Below are 13,441 nucleotides of genomic sequence, written 5' to 3'. Positions count from 1 at the left end.
CATTGTCTATAAATTATAACACGAGAGGGTAAAATAAAATTTCATATGCTAAATCACACTATACTTTCTTTAAAACAAAATAGAAAAAAACCCCTATTATTTGCTGAGTGCTTGCATATGATAGGCACTGTGCCAGGAGCTTTGTAACCATTTTCTCAGTCAGTTACCAGAAACATCCTAGAAGGTGGGTATTATTATTATCATCCTTATTTCACAGATAAGGAAACTGAAGCATACAAAAATTATGGTGTTTTTTGGTTACAAAACTGTATAGACTCAAAGGGTAAAATTTAGAAAATATAAAAAAAAATTAAGAAGAATTTTTATTAGCCTGTCATCCAGAGATGATCATTATTACCAACTGAATAATTTGCCTTCCAGTATTTCATCTCAGAATGTCTTATTTTTTATTGTTAAGGTTATATAGATGTGTGTATACATATATATTAATATATATACAAAACTTTCAAATTCTACTTTTTTCAATTAACATATAAATTCATGTCTTACTGTGATTCACATGATTAAAAATAATTTATCAACATATTTTAATGGTTGCACAGTATTTTTTTTAATTTTGGCATATTATGGGGGTACAGATTTTAAGGTTTCAATAAATGCCCTTTCCCCCCTCCCCCCACAAGTCTGATTCTCCAGCATGACCATCCCTCAGATGGTGCACATGTCACTCATTATGCATGTATATACCCGTCCCCCTCTCCCCTCCCCCCTCCCCAATACCCTGTTACTGTAGTACCTATGTGTCCACTTAGGTGCTACTCAGCTAATACCAGTTTTCTGGTGAGTATATGTGGTGCTTGTTTTTCCATCTTGGGATACTTCACTTAGTAGTATGGGTTCCAGTTCTAACCAGGAAAATATAAGATGTGCTATATCACCGTTGTTTCTTAGAGCTGAATAGTACTCCATGGTATACATATACCACATTTTATTAATCCATTCTTAGATTGATGGACACTTGGGCTGTTTCCACAGCCTTGCAATTATGAATTGTGCTGCTATAAACATTCGAGGATTGCACAGTATTTTGTTGGGTGAATAGTACCATTATATTTAGTCATTCCATTATAGCTAAACATTTATTCAATTTTTACCTTTTTGAAGTTATAAATAATGGTACAATGAACATCTTAATTTCCTTTCCAATTTTAATTGTGTTCCTTAACATGACATTCCCTACCTAGTATGTGTATTGTAAGCCTTTAAGATATTTGAGAAAGGAACAAAGGAAAGTGGCAAATGTCTTATATATATGACATAATTATCTTAAATTCACTTATAACAGTAATCATAAGGTTAACATAGACATTTATTCCTCAGCATTATTAGATATCTGTTTGTACTTGCTCTTGCTTGGTATAAATAAAGAAATGAATACCAAATACAGGTTTGTTTTTTTTTTTCATTCTTTCCAATGAAGTGATGTCTTCCTAGAGTAATTGATACAGGTGGTGTGGATTGTTCAGAGGGAATATGCTATAATTCACTCCACACGCTAAATAGATAGTGAGAAGCAGGGGAGAGGCAGCTGACTGGTAGAAAGACAGAGGCCCAGGGATGAAAATATAAAACGTGGCAAGTCATTTGTTCAAATGTCGGCTGATAAAAACAGTCAAGACAGATTGAAGTCTTGAGTTGATTTGACTTATTTTCTTCGGTGATGAAGGCCAGGGTGTTTCTAGTCTCTCAAAACATCTACAGTTTAAAATAAGCTACCTAGAGGGGCCTTTAGATCACGATTCATCACTGGTAGAGGGAGGATTAGATGGTATTTCCAAATTGAACCGGAGCCTCCCTGAAATATATCTAAGAAGAATGCTTCCTCTCTTGTTATCTGCCTGCCTAGCCAGCAGCAATAGAAACTTTGCCATTGCTAAGCTCACTCTGTATTTGCTGAAAAGTGTATTTGATGTGCATGGTAGTAGCATGGGCTTTTCCAATCCCCTCGAGCTCTATAATGGCATAGGAGGTTGTTTTTTCTGAGAGTAGATACAGTGTAGTCAAAAGAGCCCTGGCTTTGGAATCCTGCAGACCTGGGTTTGAAACCTGGCTTACCATGGACCTTGGGCAAACAGTCCAACTTCTCCTTCAGGTTTAGGTTCTTCATTTGTGAAATACTTGATCTTGTTTTTTGAAGATTAAATGTTTGTGAAGTTGTTGGCACAGTGTCTGGCAGAACATAGGTTCTTATTAAATAGTGTCTATGATCGTAATTTAAAATAATGGTACTGAGAAGTTACTAATAAAATTTTAAAGTTATTTTTAAATAAAAGAATCAACTATTTGGGTGATGGGTATGCTTATAGCCCTGACTTAAGAATTATCAAAAGCTATTCATGTAACAAAAACATTTGTACCCCCTTAATATTTTGAAATAAAAAAAATTAAATAAAATAGAATAATCAACTGTAGGGCCAGCTTTGGACACTAACAAATTTCTCATGTATCCTGTATTTGTTCCCTGAAGAGTTCACATTAATGTTTCAGGGCATGCAAGGACACTAAATCTGGTGAGCTTGAGAATACACTGGTTTCATTGAGGGATTTGAGGTATACATGTATGTCAAGAGTAAAGCATCTACCCAAAAGATCAAAAGTCACTTTATGAAAAAGATACCTGCACTCGAATGTTTATAGAGCATAATTCACAATTGCAAAGCTGTGGAAACAACCCAAGTGCCCATCAATTCATGAGTGGATTAATAAAATGTGGTATATGTATACTATGGAATACTATTCAGCTTTAAGAAACAACGGTGATATAGCACCTCTTGTATATTCCTGGATACAGCTAGAACCATTCTACTAAGTGAAGTATCTCAAGAATGGAAAAACCAGCACCACATGTACTCACCAGCAAATTGGTATTAACAGATCAACACCTAAGTGGACATATAGGAGTAACATTTATCGGGTGTCGGGAGGGTGGGAGGGGGGAGGGGGGATGGGTGTATACAACCACAAGGAGCAAGATGTGCAGCATTTGGGGGATGGACATGCTTGAAGTTCTTACTCGAGGGGGGAGGGGGGCATGTGCAATATAAGTAACTTTAACACTTGTACCCCCGTAATACGCTAAAATTAAAAAAAAAGAGTAAAGCATAAATGATGTGACACAGATTAATTTTACCAAGACAGTGAATTGACCTGTCACTTCATTTTACTAATAGATAAATTTAACGAATTTTGTTTTCTGTTTTTATTTGCTCCCCCAAATTAAGTTAGCTCACATATCCAATTTCTCTATGGAAACTAGTTCATGGTTTCTACAATATTATTAGAGTAAAACATGATGATTCTAGCTACTATTTATGAGCAAGTTTAATAAGACTGAGAGTTTAAAATGACTTGATCATGGTTAACGGCAAAGCCAGGAGTTAAGTCCTGGTTTCTGTGAATCTATAGTCTATGTCTTTCTATTTATTGTCATATAAGCAAATGGATTTTTATAAAGGACCTCAACAACAAAATATTAAAGAAGAAAGACAGAAATTAAGGTAGGATTATAGGATCAGAACAGAAAGATAGTTAAGTATTTTGAATGCAATAATTTTGATTAGGAACTTAAATATATAAAAATGAAGTAAATGACACATTCTCACTAATTTTTATTAACTGAAAAAATTTATTATTTTAATACTTTATCAGCATTTTGAACATATACTTAATTTACATATCCTGTTGCCATTCATTGGCAAATCATTCCCAGATCGCAATACAAATATTTTTAATGACAGTTTTAATAATATTCTGGTGTTTAATACTTTCATCCAACACATGTTAATTTGAGTACCTACTTTGTGCCAACAATTTTCCAGGTGCTCAGAATACAAATGTGATGTGTTTTGTTTCTATTAATGCAGTATCATTATGACAATTTGATTTGAAAAATAGAGTGGCTTTTTTGAGATATTTCTATAAAAATTTTATGATATCTTACTGTGTTTCAGTATCCTTTCATTAGTGAGAGAGTAGAATGGATATTATTGCCTCAGAAAGTCCATGTAACCACATTATATCTAATGCAACACAAAAGACTTTTTTGGTTGCCTACTCGGTACCATGGTATGTTTGTATAAGTAAGCATGCATGTAAACAGTATATTTCACAGGGAAGAAAGTCTTGAGAACTATTGTTTTGCATTATTTTTAATATTTTCCAGGCAAAATACAGAAACACTGAACTTCTGTGCTTCACTTAGAATAATAAAAAGTTAGGAAATGTAAAATATCCTTAAAATCTTCTCCCAGAGAAAGTAAATTACATATATATGTTCTTGATGGTTCTAGGCTGACTTTTATCACACAGACTCCATTGGTGGGAGAATCTTCCATCTTGATCTCCAATCAAAGTGGAATTCTGATTTCAGGCTAATCTCTAGCAATAATCTATACTTTTTTTGTCTCTACAAAAATGATTTTGATTTGAAGAGTAGCTGCTCATGAGGCCATAGTAATACATGCAAAACATTCATTAGGCTAAGAAGAGAAGGGTCGAAGCCAGTGTAATTTAAGAATTGGCTATTTAAGGTGTTATCAAGGAAAGATTGACCATTTTGTCCCCATTTTTTTATATCTACGACTGTAATTTTTCTTGTCCTTCTTACCTAGAAAAACTTGCTGAAATAAAGTCAGTAAAGGCAAGGAATGCTAAGAATGAGTGAAAAAAATAAGTAAAGATATTTAATTGTCTGTAAATCTAAGAATCTGAAGGTAGAGTGAAGCTCAAGGAAGAGAGGAGTCAGGCTGGAGCTTGGGGCATTGAAGTCTCTTCAGCAAAACAACTTGTGAGGGCAACGATTATGACTCCGTGTAATTAACAGTATTACAGTCTTTTGTCACTTTGAGAATTTCTATTTTGCAACTTACTGTGAGAAAAATAAGGGGAATGCTTATATTTTAGCAGGATTGTTAATATTTTCCAGAATAGTTTTATTTTCCCTTCAAATAATTTTTTAAAAGATTGAACGTATTTTGTAAGAGGCTTTATATTATATTTGAAAGCTCTCCTTTCTCACTTGCAAGACCAGCAGAAATATCTGACTTTTCCTTAGGTGTCAAAGGAGAAAAATCAGAAATATTTAACAGAATGGCACTTTGCATTCAATATTACTAAAACATAATCTATTTTGTTAAGGGCTATTTGAAGTAGCATGTGAAACTTGGCACAAAGGCTGACCTGCCCTAGTTTAAGGGTATTAGAAAGAGCAGGGCTTTATTTATACCTACATATTTTTTCCCCCCTCTGAATTTATACTCTTGGGATGTGAAGCATTTCCCTTGACCTTCCAATACGGGGAGAGTTTGTACCACTCTTGCTAAGTTCCCTGGAGGTACTGGAGTAGATGACAGGATCATATGCCCCTCCTGGCTCAAAGGAAAGCAGCAGTTTGGAGATTAGGAAAAGTTCTGATGATTCTCTCTCCTACTCAACTGGATTTTGTGCTCAATGAAATTAATCCCATTGAATAGGAAAATTAGTTGCCGCTTTTACTCTTACCTGTGCATCTGAGTTATTGAGGAACCGTGGGCAAGTCATCTGACACTCCAGGCCAAGGGCAGGGTGGATATCTATAAAACAGACATTAATGTCTGCTCTGCCTACCTCTCAGGAGTGTTTAAACGAAAATGAGTCAATAGGTGAGTGTTTTTGAAATCTCACTACTCCCTATGCTCTGCCTGTACATCTGTATATATCCAATAAAATCTGGACATTCTTTTTTTTTTTTTTTCAAGTCTATTGATTGGATAAGTTGTTATGAGTCAGATAAACTTGAATAGGAATGATTGAGTCAATGTTCATCAGCAAAGTGTGCATCTAAACTGCCTTGGGTTTGTTTCAGATTCAAACTCAGATGACTTTGACCCTGCTTCCACCAAGAGCAAGTATGACTCTCTGGATTTTGATAGTTTACTGAAAGAAGCTCAAAGAAGCTTGCGCAGGTAACATGTTCCCTGGCTGAGGATGACAGAGGGATGGTGAATACCTCACGGGACAGCGCGTCCTTCCCTAACAGACTATATTGCAAGTCATACTTAGGAATTTCTCCTTACTTTACACTCTCTGTACAAAAGCAAAACAAAACAACAACAATACAACAACAACAATAACAATGGTTTACATGAACACAGCTGCTGAAGAGGCAAGAGACAGAATGATATCCAGTAAGCACATGTTTATTCATGGGTGTCAGCTTTGCTTTCCCTGGAGTCTCTTGGAGTGTGTGTGTGTGTGCTTGTGTGTGTGTGTGTCTGTGCACATGTGCGTGTGCAAGCCTGGTTTAGGGGAAGTATATGTGTGTGCACGTGGGGACTGGAAGCACCTGACCAGAATGTGCAAGGGCAAAACCACTTCAAATGGCAGCAGTTCCATGAAGACACACTTAAAACCTAGAACTTCAAAATGTTCATATTCTATTCAAAAGGAAAAAAAAATATATATATATATATAAATTAAAAAGGAAAGAAAACTAACCAACCAACCACAAACCGCCCTAAAACGACAGCCGCTGATGTCGGGCATCAGCCTCCGTACTCTGTTCTGTAAGAAAGTGCAAAATCAACTCGATGCAAGCTTTCTCTCGTAACGTAGTGATTATATGACAATCCTGAAGAAACCACAGGTTCCATAGAACTAATATCCTCTCTCTCTCTCTTTTTTCTTTTTTTCTTTTTCCATTTGCCATGGAATCTGGGTGGGAGAGGATACTTGCGGGCACCAGAATGCTAAACTTTCCTAACATTTTGAAGTTTCTGTAGTTCGTCCTTTATCCTGACACCCATGTAAATGTCCAAAATGTTGATCTTCCACTGCAAATTTCAAAAGCCTTGTCAATGGTCAAGCGTGCAGCTTGTTCAGCGGTTCTTTCTGAAGAGCGGACATGGTGTTACATTACTAATGAGAGTTGGGTAGAACTCTCTGGGATGTGTTCATATAGTGTAATTGCTACATTCTCTGATGTAGTTAAGTATTTACAGATGTTAAATGGAGTATTTTTATTTTATGTATATACTATACAACAATGTTCTTTTTTTGTTACAGCTATGCACTGTAAATGCAGCCTTCTTTTCAAAACTGCTAAATTTTTCTTAATCAAGAATATTCAAATGTAATTATGAGGTGAAACAATTATTGTACACTAACATATTTAGAAGCTGAACTTACTGCTTATATATATTTGATTGTAAAAAAAAAACAAGACAGTGTGTGTGTCTGTTGAGTGCAACAACAACAAAATGATGCTTTACGCACATCCATCTCTTCTTAGGTGAGCTTCGATCTAAGCATCTTGTCAAGAAATATCCTAGTCCCTAAAGGTATTAACCACTTCTGCGATATTTTTCCACATTTTCTTGTTGCTTGTTTTTCTTTGAAGTTTTATACACTGGATTTGTTAGGGGAATGAAATTTTCTCATCTAAAATTTTTCTAGACGATATCATGATTTTATGTAAAGTCTCAATGGGTAACCATTAAGAAATGTTTTTATTTTCTCTATCAACAGTAGTTTTGAAACTAGAGGTCAAAAATCTTTTTAAAATGCTGTTTTGTTTTAATTTTTGTGATTTTAATTTGATACAAAATGCTGAGGTAATAATTACAGTATGATTTTTACAATAATTAATGTGTGTCTGAAGACTATCTTTGAAGCCAGTATCTCTTTCCCTTGGCAGAGTATGATGATGGTATTTATCTGTATTTTTTACAGTTATGCATCCTGTATAAATACTGATATTTCATTCCTTTGTTTACTAAAGAGACATATTTATCAGTTGCAGATAGCCTATTTATTATAAATTATGAGATGATGAAAATAATAAAGCCAGTGGAAATTTTCTACCTAGGATGCATGACAATTGTCAGGTTGGAGTGTAAGTGCTTCATTTGGGAAATTCAGCTTTTGCAGAAGCAGTGTTTCTACTTGCACTAGCATGGCCTCTGACGTGACCATGATGTTGTTCTTGATGACATTGCTTCTGCTAAATTCAATAAAAACTTCAGAAAAACTTCCATTTTGAGCATCAGGATTTCATCTGAGTGTGGAGTCCCGGGAATGGAATTCAGTAAAGTTTGGAGTGTGTATTCAAGTTTCTAAATTGAGATTTGATTACTGTTTGTCTGACATGACTTTTTTGGGAGACATGTTATCCCTACTACTTAATTGTTCTTTTCCTTTCTCTCACCCTACACGATCTTATAAGATGGATTTCACCCCCAGGCCAATGCAGCTAATTTTGATAGCTGCATTCATTTATCACCAGCATATTGTGTTCTGACTGAATCCACTGTCTGTCCTGTCGGATGCTTGCTTGATTTTTTGGCTTCTTATTTCTAAGTAGATAGAAAGCAATAAAAATACTATGAAATAAAAGAACTTGTTCACAGGTTCTGCGTTACAACAGTAACACATCTTTAATCCGCCTAATTCTTGTTGTTCTGTAGGTTAAATGCAGGTATTTTAACTCTGTGTGAACGCCAAACTAAAGTTTACAGTCTTTCTTTCTGAATTTTGAGTATCTTCTGTTGTAGAATAATAATAAAAAGACTATTAAGAGCAATAAATTATTTTTAAGAAATCAATATTTAGTAAATCCTATTATGTGTTCAAGGACCAGTGCGTTCTCTATTTTGCCTTTAAATTTTTGTGATCCAATTTTAAATACATTCTCCTTTTTGCCCTGGATCGTTGACATGAGTGGAACACTTGGTTTCTTTTCTTACTTATCAAAAGACAATACCACAGATATCATGTTGAGGATTAATTTATCCCCCCTCTGGCCTGACAAATATTGTTACCATGAAGATAATTTTCCTCAGTGGACTTCAAATTGCATCCAAAATTAGTGGAGCTTTTGTATCGTATGCAGACACTGTGGGTAGCCCATCAAAATGTAAACTGTGTCCTCTTTAGTTTTATTTTTGGTTTTTGTGGGAGAGAATATTTCGAATAAACACATACACCCCATCATCACTGGAGGCAAATTTCAGCATAGATCTGTAGGATTTTTAGATGACCGTGGGCCATTGCCTTCATGCTGTGGTAAGTACCACATCTACAATTTTGGTAACTGAACTGGTGCTTTAGAAATATGGTTTTTGTTTTTTTTTTAAAAGAGATGTAGCCAAATAACTCTTCCAGTGCAACAAAATCAATTTTTGCTAAACGACTCCAAGAACAATGGTTGGGCTGTCAACATTCAAAGCAGCAGAGAGGGAATTTGCACTATTGGGGTATGATGTTCGGGTCAGTTGAAAAAAGGAAACCTTTTCATGCCTTTAGACGTGAGCTTACAGTAGGTAATGATTATGTGTCCTTTTTTGATGGCTGTAACGAGAACTTCAATCACTGTAGTCTAAGACCTGATCTATAGATGACCTAGAATAGCCATGTAATATAATGTGATGATTCTAAATTTGTACCTATGTGACAGACATTTTCAATAATGTGAACTGCTGATTTGATGGAGCTACTTTAAGATTTGTAGGTGAAAGTGTAATACTGTTGGTTGAACTATGCTGAAGAGAGAAAGTGAGCGATTAGTTGAGCCCTTGCCGGGCCTTTTTTCCACCTGCCAATTCTTCATGTATTGTTGTGGTTTTATTCATTGTATGAAAATTCCTGTGATTTTTTTTAATGTGCAGTACACATCAGCCTCACTGAGCTAATAAAGGGAAACGAATGTTTCAAATCTACTTCTGCTTTTCTTATTTATCGTACCCAAACTCCTAGCATGTTCCTCAGATCAGTGCCCATTACTTGCTTATTATTATTCTACTTCCTCTCTGGCTCTCTCTCCCTTTCTCCCTGCTTTTCCATATTCATGGATGCATTTCAGTTCTAAGGTAACGTGAACCTTCTGTGTCTTACCTTGTCTTCTTTCAAATGGCAAAAGGCAGACGTGGTGATTTCTATAATAAACGTTTGAAGGTGAAAAGTGGCATGGGATTTTATCAAATGGATTAGCTCTACTTTTGCACTTAACCCTGGAAAATGTGTATTTTTAAGTACAAGCTATTGCCTCTAGGGAGAAACCCACTAAATATTCAGTATAAGAAGGAATTCCACTCTGGAGGGACTGAATATTTTTTGGAGACTTGTAGCAAAATGCAGTCCCCCATCATATGTGAGTCATCAGTTAAATATGAGATGAGCTGGTAGCTGCTGACCAGTCTTGCTGTCAGGATGTCCAGTGTGCCTGATAGGTGACAATGTTCCTAATGACACAGAATGTATTATCCAGGGCGCCCCCCCCCACCCCTATGCCAGATTTCAGATGGTTGTTGCCACTTCCAACCACTTGCATTGCAGGACTCAACATAAACTGCACTGGGGAAAAGTAGCTAAATATATCCCAGCCCCCCTTCCTTCTCCTAGAGAAAAATAATTTGTAAATATTGGAAATACGATAAGAGCTATCAATAGTGCATTGAAATCTGCTAAATAACACAAGAAGTACTCCCTACGGTTCTATTTCTATTTTATACTAACATAAAATTTGTCAATTATTCTATCAAAATAGAAAATAAAAACTTACCATTATCTCACCCAGATATTGCATTCACCTACAATTGTGGATATTAAGCACTCCTGACATTCAGTAGATACGTCTCAGATCCTCACTTGTCTTCTACTGATGCTTAAATTCCATAGGGTATTTTTAATCTTCTGGCTGGAGCCAGCAGAGACATTATAATAATGCAAGTTTTCATTTGAGGGTTAATTTTTTACCCTTTGAGGGCAGAGAGAAAAGGAGGAATTTTAAGAAGCAGAAGTAGCAGCCACTAGTTTGGCACTGGGAAATCCCGATAGAGATAATGGACTCATTTCATGTTGTCTTGAAAACATCATCCCTCCTTGATGATACTAATGGCAAAATAATTATTGAAACCAATATTAAGCTGACAAAAATAAATGAACACTTGATATGAATATTTATTTAAAAGGAGCTTGTCTCAATTTCAAAAGTCCTCCAAACTAAATCTGTCTAAACTACATACAATGTTATTGAGTTGAAATTCTTTTTCAACATTGCCAGTTTTCCCTTTTCTGTGTGGTTATTTAGCTAATCTTTGGATAGAATTTACAGCCCTAATAACATTATTATACTCACTTGACACTAGTGTTACTAGCTACATAGTTGTAACTCAGTATTAATTATAGAATGTTTGAACCAAGCTTACTGTTTACAATACTTAATATTATATTTTGCCATTCTAGTTGTTAGTCCTTGTTTTCAAACACAATATATACCATTATAAATCAATTTTGTACTTTATCAAACAGCAGAGAGTAATAAAGAAGGTCACAACTCATAGAGGAGATCCTTGGAGGTTTGTAATATCATGATTTAAATCTCAGAAAGATTTAATCAAAAGCTGAATTAATCCCTGGGGGAAAAGATGGTATATAGATTCTATTGACGGGCACAAAGCAGCCTATTTCTTTTCCTTGGTCTTTGTTAACATGTTGGGGGGAAAAGAACATAGTTTTTCTGTGAGAAGGAAAGAGAGGAAATAAGATTTCCTTGGTGGGGGAAAGATAATACGCAATAACCTTCATTTCATGCTTCGTCCCTTCCATTCGAAATGAGTGATTTGTTTTTTTTTTTACTTACTGTGGCATTATCTGTTCTTCTAGTGCATGGTTAAGTTAAATGTCCTCAACCTCCTGTTCCTTTCAATGTATTCCATGTGATTCCAGTAACTGTGCAGAGTCTCAGAAATTCCACTCTACTCAAGCATGTGGAATGTGGGGTCACATGGACTGGTCTCCAGGTCTCTTCTGTTGTAATCAGGTGACTGCCTCTGGGCAAATTCTCAGCGTTGGTAAACTCCTAGGAAGAAATAACCATAAAATGTGGGTATGTTGAGGACCAGGTTCTACTGAAAAGCCTAACACTGTTCCATGACTAGGATGTGTGCTAAGGGCCAGAGGCTACTACCTTCTCTCATGACCTTTTGCTCTCCATATTTCCTATGGGAAGCAGCCATATTTCGTTTTAGCTCAAAACTCATTCCTTACCATCAGCTGACTTCTAGAAGGGGCAGAGTGGAATTAATTAATTTTAAAAAGTGAGAGAACTTTTAGAGGAGAAAACCAAATGATCCTGTAATATTCTCATGATTAAATTAAATGAACATAATTATCCATGCACATATGCACACCAAGGCATTATTATAATCAAGAACCTTAAAATATTGTATTGTTTCAAATTTATGCATATAGCACTTACTGAAGGCAAGTAGGTAGTGTGATATTTGAATCTGCATATTGACCATTTTCATATATTTTCATATATTAATTTCTAGTAAGAAGAAGCCGAATTATTACAAAAAATCCCAGGGTGATTTAGAAAAAAATATTGTGCTTATGCTCGTTTTTGAACATCAGGGGCACTTAGCAACATTATCTCTTTTTTTCCACATAGTTTTCTGTGATGGATTTTCAACAAGATGACATCCAAGTGAAAGCCAAAATTAAATGGGAAGGAAAGAATGTTAAGTGGTAAAATCCTAAATAGCTTATTAGACTACTTAATTGGAGGAAATTTATTTTTTGCTGCTGTTAGGAACTCTGTAGTCAAGCCTCTCTTTAACAATACTAATTGATGAAAAAAAGTGGCTATAGTAATATAGTTACCACACAATACCCTCCAGCAAGCCATTTAAGAAAATTCACAGGTACTTTCCTTTGATTGACTTTGGTGTTGTTGAAAATCAAGTCCTGTCTTCATTCATATCATTGCTTTCTCACTTTGCTTCCAACCAGGTCCCTTGCTTATTCCTACCATAGCTTCACAGTGCTCTTGAAAGACTTAATTCTTAAAAGAAAATGAGGCTGTGCTTGTTCTTAGTTTAACCATCAGGCAGGTTTTTGAGCTTGATCGCTATATCCTTTAATCAAATGTATGACTAATGTTTGATAGAGCTTAGAAGCATTGCCCTCTGTAAGCACTTCTTTATTTGTTGGCGGGAATATGTGTACACTCTCACAGAATGATGATTAATTACTCTGCTTCCTAGGGAAGGGTAAGTTAGTAAACTGGTCACACAATGTGTGATGTGGCCGTGTTACTTTCATGTCAGGGAACTTAATGATCACAAGTGTTAATGCATGGCTTAATTCTCCTCCACTTATCTGGATTCCTGGGAAAGGCATCCTGGTACTGACTCAATAAGCTGCCTTTTCCAGGGTCAGCCATCTGAATTGCAGTTCAGACTACCCAACGGAAAAACAATTGGAAAGAAAGCAAAAATTGGAGTTTGCCATCCATGATTTGGCTTCCATGTCTAGAGGGTGGGAAGTACCTGTGCATTGGGTTGACATTTTTCCATTTCCAGTGCAGGGGTGGTGCCATACAAAGGCAGTACCAGTGCATGCACCTGATGAATGAAATAATTCATAGACAGATCATAAGAGT

The 13,441-nt window shown here is 35.7% G+C and overlaps 1 protein-coding gene across 2 annotated transcripts in view; it reads left to right on the top strand.

The window, feature by feature from the left end:
- Positions 1 to 9,713, top strand: part of PPARGC1A (PPARG coactivator 1 alpha) — a 628,165-nt gene extending 618,452 nt beyond the window's left edge. For both annotated transcript variants that reach the window (XM_012737483.3, XM_012737482.3), the window contains one exon: positions 5,864 to 9,713. In XM_012737483.3, coding sequence (XP_012592937.1) covers positions 5,864 to 5,967 — 104 coding nt within the window. In that variant the 3' untranslated portion in view covers positions 5,968 to 9,713. The remainder of the gene's footprint in view (positions 1 to 5,863) is intronic.
- The last annotated feature ends 3,728 nt before the right edge of the window (positions 9,714 to 13,441 follow it).

This window comes from Microcebus murinus, chromosome 3 (genome assembly GCF_040939455.1).
Source record: "Microcebus murinus isolate Inina chromosome 3, M.murinus_Inina_mat1.0, whole genome shotgun sequence".
Classification (NCBI taxonomy): domain Eukaryota; kingdom Metazoa; phylum Chordata; class Mammalia; order Primates; family Cheirogaleidae; genus Microcebus; species Microcebus murinus.
This window is presented reverse-complemented; position numbering and strand designations above follow the sequence as displayed.